We start from the raw sequence: 6897 nt of genomic DNA, 5'->3' as shown, positions 1-6897 counted from the left end.
CTACGAGGGCTGCACTGGCGGTACCCTTTCCCTTTCCTCCCCTGACGGCTGATGTTGGCACCTCCGTCACAGCATCGCGGTTGCTGGTGTCTGGCATCGGAAGCTCCCTCACATTTAGTGATGCTAGTGGTTTATAGTCTCTGTGGTTTTGGTTGGTTCTGTTTATGCTTTTGGGGTTTGGAGGGGAGAGAAGAACTTGAGATTGTATGTATGACTTTAAACATTTACTTGTGAAATCCCATCAGACATGCATGTGCAGAAACAGCTTCAACACAGAGTGATAAAACAGGTGACAGATACCCGCCCCGAGGTAGGACTGGTACCAGTTCCACGGAAGCCCCTTCGGGGCCTGCTGAGCACTGACGCCCCGCCCACCCCAGAGGAAGCTCCCTCCCCGCGTTTCCTTCAGCCCTCGCTTTTCTTCAGAGTTTCACCGCAGACGGCTGTGTCTGAGCATCATTTTAGCTTTGCTCACATTCCAGTGTTGGATCCCATGGTACAAATTTTGTGATTGGCTTTTCCTGTTAAACATGGAAGGTGGGAATGGGAAAGTTTTGTCTGGAGGGTTGCTTGATCTGGAGGTTTGGAGACATTCATTTGTTGTATGTACTACAGGGAGGTGAGAGCGAGAGGTAGGCACCAGTTGGCCTTAAGATGTTTCCCCTATACTTCCCCTTGAAATACCAGGCTTTTCAGTGGCTCGGCTGAGATGCGGGCATGTGAAGACAGGACAGGAGCGTGTGGTTGTTCACCTCCATTCACAGACGAGCGGAGACAGGCGGTGCTGGGCGGCAGGGGAGGCCGCCTCTCTGTCCTCTCTCCCACGTGCCATCCCGTGGTCGGGCTCCTCCTCCAGGCTGGCGCGGGCCTCGCTCCAGCGACGCCTTTTAGAGTCACAAGCCAGCCGGCAGACTGGGGAGTTTGTAGGCCAACTGCCACCTGTGTCTGCAGGCCTTTCCACCTGTCTGTGCTTCTGCTGACAAAGCTGCATCAGAAAGTACATCCCCTGGTGGTCCAGTGGATAAGACTCGGCGCTTCCAAGGCAGAGGGCACGGGTTCAATCCCTGGTGGGGGAACTAGGATCCCACATGCTGCGTGGTGTGGCGGGGGGGGAAAAAACAAAACAGAAGACATTTGCAAGGTGCAGCCACCCCAGAAGTATAGCTTCCTACTTTTGTTCTAGTTGGAATTATGTGCAAACGTAAATTATCCTGCGAGTCTTTCATGACCTCGTTTTGAGCCCCAGAGAGCCTCTGGGGAAGCAAATGGTGTGTTGGAATCATAACCTCCCTCTACGACACCTTTACCTACAGCAGAGAGAGGCCCCGTCGGTCGTAGCAAAGGCACAGGGTGCAGAAGAAATTGATGCCCTTGGGAAAAGCTGTGAAAAAGAGCCGTCCTCATTTTGGACGAAGTGTGTCCTGGAAGGCTGCCCTAGGGACGTGTTGGGATGCAGCCTCCAGGCCTTGCTTGGACCCGACACCAGCGAGCAGCCCAGATGAGGGCTGTTTGGAGAGCCCGAACTGCGGGCAGGGCTCTTGGCCTGGCGTGTGGAAGGATGTGCACCCCGTGAGGGGCACGAGGCTCCCGGGGCAGAATGCCGCAGCACCCAGGGCATCCTCCCCGCCCCCGCTGCTTCCGGGGCCCAACAGAGGAACATGAGGAAATCCCCGTTTCCTCCCGCGGCTTTTGGTCCCTTAGCTCTGAGGACAAAGCCACGTTGGGGGCCGTTCTCCGTTTCTGCTGTACCTTCTGTGGCCCAGCGACGTGTCCAGCTAATGGGAGGTCATTTGAGTAAATGGCACTCACTGTACCGTCTGGACAGAGACAGCGTTTAAGTCAGGGCCTAATGCACGCAGCTCCGGAGAAACGGCGCCTGGCACTCTCAAAGAGGCTGCGAAGTGCCGTTTGCAGCGTTTGCGCTTTAATCCCCGGTCTCAGAGGGCGCTGGCAACAAGGCTTATGCCTCCCCTGCTCAGAAAAGGCCAGCAGAGGCCCGGGAAGAGGAAGAGAGGCCCCCCTCCAGGCCAGGTGGGCCCTCACTCAGACCCGCACCATCCGTCTCTTGCTGTCCCGTGGATCGCACAATTCCAGACATCTCTTTTGCTTTGGTTAAAAAAGTGACGGCATACTCGAATCCCCCTGCCCACTTCCATTTCCTTCCTGGTCACCCTGCTGGGGACCCTCGTCCTTCTCTCTTCGCCCTCGGGCTTCTCTCCCACTAGGGGTCGCCAGCGCCTCTGCGCGGCGGCGGCGGCGGCGGGGGTGGGGGGGCGTGGCCTGGGCGTGGCCGGTAGGCGGGGAGAGGCGGGGAGAGGCGGGGCCGAGCAGGGCGGATGCTGAGATTCCCAGACCCACCGGAGGAGCCTGACTGACGGGTCTGAGTCAGGGGTTTCTGCGCTTACTGCGCTGCCGCCGCTGGTTTCCGTGTGCGATGGGGTGAGGCGTCACCTCCCCAAACGCTTGAACCAAGTAGGTGCGTAAAGACGGGCCAAGCTGGGAGGCGGTTCAGTGTTTCAGACCCGCGAGCGAGCGCAGCGTAAGGTCACAGAGCTGCCAGCCGTGAACTCTGTCCCCGAATCAGAATAACACAGGCTCCATCACGGAGCCGGGAGGGAGCTCGGAATCAGAGCTGACAGCTAAGAGCGGCTGTGGAGGTGGCGTCCACCAAGTGTTTTCCCAGCGGTCTCCTGTCATCACCCCACTACCGGGGAAACTGAGGCCCAGGGAGGTGGGGACACGCGCCCCATTCAGACCCAGCTCCCCGCCCCTCACGATGGCGGGGTCCTGCAGGGGGGAAGGTTCTACGTGAGACAGACGGAGACATTCTATCTCTTACCGACTGTTAGAGACTAGTCCCCAAATATGATAAAAGCCCAGAAAGGACATGCTGGAGACATCCTTCCCAGATTAACCTTTTGCTGACACCCTGGACAAGAGGGTCTCAGTAGGACAGTCGTAGAGCCACCTAGTTCCCTTGACCGTCCCGTCTCTTGCTGAGAACCCCGACTTGATTGTCTGGAGGCCTTGGCTCCCGGACACCATCCTCCCCAGCACCGACGGCAGCAGACTTGGCTGAGAACTTGGCGAAGCTCTTGCTTGAAAGGCCAGTCACACGCATCTGTGGGAGGAGGCCGCGGCCGCAGCGAGGCGTGGCCTCACCTCCCACCCCTCAGCAAGCGAGTGGCACTTGGCATTAGGCCTACCTGCTCACTTAATATTTCACTCCCTCAACAACTGTCTTCCTAAATCGGCCCTAAAGAGCCTTAGGAAACAAAGAGGTGTGGGCACGAACCCGTCTTCCCCCCCAAAGCCCGGGGTGAGATTTTCAACGCTGGGTATGGAAAGGGCCTCCCTCCCGCTGCATGCAGCCGCCTGGTGCAGGCACGAGGCCCTCACCCTTCAACGCTGCACGCTGTCCGCGGCGTCACAGAAACCAGTGATTATTCCAGCCGAGGTGCCGAGGAGAGGGTGGGCTTGAGCACCCGTGACACCAGACCGCCAGTGAAACGCAAACCCGCTGCGATTTCCCGGCCCCTCAGTCCCCACAGTAGGGTCCCCGAAACCCCAGAGTGGCTGCCAGCTGAATTTGCATGTACAAAAATTGGTCTGGACCTAAGGAGCCTCCCCAAATCCCTGCGCTGAATCGACCGAATCCCACATCACTGAGGTCTCTGAGGGCTTCCCCCCCCCAGTGGGCGGGGCTGGAATTTGGAGCTCCCTGGGTCTCAGGCCCCTCCCCAAGCAGATGGCACCGGGACTGGTGTCGGATTGACACAGTAAATCAGTGACATGCAGATCGGAGCCCAGCCTCCAGCCCAAGGGACTGACTGCTCCTGTGACCCGGTCGCCTCTTTGTGCAACAGAACGGTCCCGCGATACCGTGCCAGAAGTTACACTTTTATTTAACATTTAGAGGATTAACATATAGTTACAAGGTCAATATAAGCCTTCCAGTGGAAGCACTTTATTTGGTTTAATTCCATCTCCAGAGACAAATGGGCAATTCCATAACCTTTACAATGGCAATGGGCCGTTTACAACACTGAAATGCCTCCAAAGTTTAGAATTAGTGCAACACACACAGATAAACCAAGAAGTTTAAAGGTGCTCGACACCAGGTTAAAATAAAATTTTGGATCACTTTTAAGACTTTTTGATATAAGCACAGGAGGCAGAGCCATTAGGAAGTATGAAATCGACATTTCTGGAAAAATACTTAGTATCAACATAACTTTTTCATGTTCAGTAAACTTTTCCCCAGTAATTACAGATGTTACCAAAAGGCATTAGAGGCCTCTGCGCTACTGCTGGAGAGACCGGCTCCTTGCACCCAAAAGCTTCAGGATGATCGTGATATAAACCCAAAGGAAAATCCCATTACAGCTTTCCATGCCTTTTTATTTTTTCCTATCCTGCAAAGGAAAAATTGGGTAAACGACAGGTTCCTCTCTTTCATTTTGTTTATTTTCAGGGTAGCTTCTTTAAAAACGAGTTATTCTTACGGCACAACAATATTCTAGCATTGGTGGAGAGAAGTGACGGGCAGTGGATACGAGGGAAGGCTGAGAAAGAAGCACATGGGAAATTCCACGTTTCTACTCTATGTGAACTGCTCTATAATAATATATAGATGATTTCACAGTAGGATTCCCAGAGTAAATGATATATCTCAACTATCCTATAATAACTTACTTCCTTTACTAAGCCCAGCTGGTACAGCATTGCCCTTTCCCCATAGCCACACAGACTGTCAGAGAAGCAAACACCAAGGTTAACATTGGAAAGCACTCAGTATCCATTCTTTTTTGGACGCAGGTGGTACAGAGAAGAAAAGGCACAGGGGATACAAGAGGATACCAGCATATTCTATTTTGGGTTTAACAGACATTAAAAGAACAAATTACTGCACTTTATGCCTCTTCCCCTAGGTTGTAAGAAATTAATCTATCCTGACCCCTAATATGAAAGATGCAATGCACATGCATTCCCACGGCTCTAAAATCAGATTTTTAAAAAATGTTTAGCATCCTTGTAGAGTGAAGAGTGGGCAGCTTGACTTGGTGAGATTCAGAAGTTGCTGGGGACACCCGGTCACCCTGCCACTGGGGCCGTCCACAGGAACCACGCACCTGCTGGTCTGCAGGGACACGGGTGAGGCCCTGGCTCTTCTCGCCCTTTGGCATCCTGGCTTCACCGTCATCTGCCAAGACTCTGGTCCTCTCACGAGACCGAGGAGCATGTGACAAGGGGGCCCCCCTTGGGTGTTAACGGAGCGGCCCCCCGATGCCCACAGCTGCAGAGGCTCACTCTGGGGAAGAAAGAGTGAGGGGGTGTCTCACGCTTGCTCAAACCTGAGGCCACTTCCTCTTCCCCTGCTTGCCCTTGGTATTTGCTCCCTCGTGGTTTCTTGTCACCAAGGGTTGACGGAGCCGCTCTCAGAGGCTGGTGTGTGGTCAACCCTGGTTTGCCGAGAGGAACCGTTTTCCTACCACTGAACAAAGGCCCAACCCTCAGGACCGGTCCTTGCTGTCCTTGTCCCTTCGGCTCCTGTAAGATTTCCTCGTCTTGATTCATAAGTGTTGAGACGCAGAGGCTGCTCAAGGTGACCTCCTAGTTAGCAAAAGCCCAACAAAAGAGGAAAGATGCCTGCGGGCATCCTTGGGCTTCTGACGGCATCCTCGCTCACAGAGACGCACAGCCAATGATTTCTCTGGGCTGTTTCTGCACCGAATAAGTAGAGAAGCTGTGCTGCTCTAAGGCATGAGTGACCACAGGGTACATGACCTCATGTCTTCCTCAAAGATCCGTAAGAGGAAGGAAATGGAGCTCAAAAAACAAACTTGATTAATTCCACTTGGCCTGGAGAGCAGGTGGGAAAACGTGGAAGCTGCAGCCACAGGATCACTTGATGGACCACAGGAAGCACAGGGTCTTTGGTGATGAAAGCACTAGAATCCTAAGATGCGGATCTTGGACTTCATGGAAAGGGGAGAGTCCTCCCTCGGCAATGAGCTAATGCAGAGGCGAGACCCTCGTTCACGATCTGCAGTCCTCATTAGCAGGTGGCCGACGGGGAGAAGGTGGGCTGGGGCCTCCCTTGCCCCCATGAAAGGTGGACACAGGCAGGACAGCAGGGCTGGCCCGAGAGCTGGGATTTGACCTCCGCCGTGGACTCTTCCAGGCCACTGAAGACAGGGCCCCAAGCGAAAACGTGTGCTCGTGTGTGTATGAGTGTGTGTGTACGTGCCCCAGTGCCCGCCACGGACACTCTCAGGCTGTGAAAAGTTTCAGGGGCCGATTGTTTAGTATGAGGTGAGGACGCAGTCAGGAAGAGACCACCGAATACCCAATGGACTTGGGAAAAGATGAGTATTTTCTAACGCAAAGGACACAGGGACACATGAGTGACATTCGGGCGCCCAGTCCACCTGGTGCAGGCCTGACCCTCCTTGTTCAGATTCGGTTCGTCTCCCCGGGAGACCAGTGGCAAAGTTTTCACGAAAGGCACAGTGTGAATTTTGGAGGGGCCAGGATGCGCCAGATGGACTGAGGGCCGAGGCCCGGGAAGGAGGGACCACGCGTCAGGCCGCCTTCTGTGGCCCCGAGGTGGACGGGGACCCAGACAGGGACAGACCTCCCCGCAAGAGGCAGCCAGGCTGGGCCAGGGGAGGAACCAGGCTACGAGGAACATGCTGGAAAAAGAAAAGAAACAGAAAGGCAAGCAGCTGCACGTGGGGATGTACGTCGCTTCAGGCTTAGGTTCCGAGGGCCACACACCAGCAGAGCCCCAAGGCGCTGGCGGGCACCCAGGCCTGTGGAGACCAGCAGACCGAAGGGTTTCTCCTGGGAAGGCTCTCCCGAGGCTCTGGCTCCCGGAACCATCTTTAGGAATCT

The 6897-nt window shown here is 54.9% G+C and overlaps 2 protein-coding genes across 2 annotated transcripts in view; one reads left to right on the top strand and one right to left on the bottom strand.

Annotated features, from left to right (window-relative positions):
- USP20 (ubiquitin specific peptidase 20) overlaps positions 1 to 6553 on the top strand; it is a 32730-nt gene extending 26177 nt beyond the window's left edge. Inside the window, exons 9-11 of the mRNA XM_055089391.1 lie at positions 1942 to 2031; positions 2226 to 2293; positions 6461 to 6553. Of these exons, the coding sequence (XP_054945366.1) occupies positions 1942 to 2031; positions 2226 to 2293; positions 6461 to 6553 (251 nt within the window). The remainder of the gene's footprint in view (positions 1 to 1941; positions 2032 to 2225; positions 2294 to 6460) is intronic.
- FNBP1 (formin binding protein 1) overlaps positions 3867 to 6897 on the bottom strand; it is a 152205-nt gene continuing 149174 nt past the window's right edge. Inside the window, exon 18 of the mRNA XM_028497589.2 lies at positions 3867 to 6895. Coding sequence (XP_028353390.1) covers positions 6888 to 6895 — 8 coding nt within the window. The 3' untranslated portion in view covers positions 3867 to 6887. The remainder of the gene's footprint in view (positions 6896 to 6897) is intronic.

Source organism: Physeter macrocephalus, chromosome 13, assembly GCF_002837175.3.
Source record: "Physeter macrocephalus isolate SW-GA chromosome 13, ASM283717v5, whole genome shotgun sequence".
Classification (NCBI taxonomy): Eukaryota; Metazoa; Chordata; class Mammalia; order Artiodactyla; family Physeteridae; genus Physeter; species Physeter macrocephalus.
Note: the sequence above shows the minus strand (reverse complement) of the source record. Positions and strands in the feature narration are given on the sequence as shown.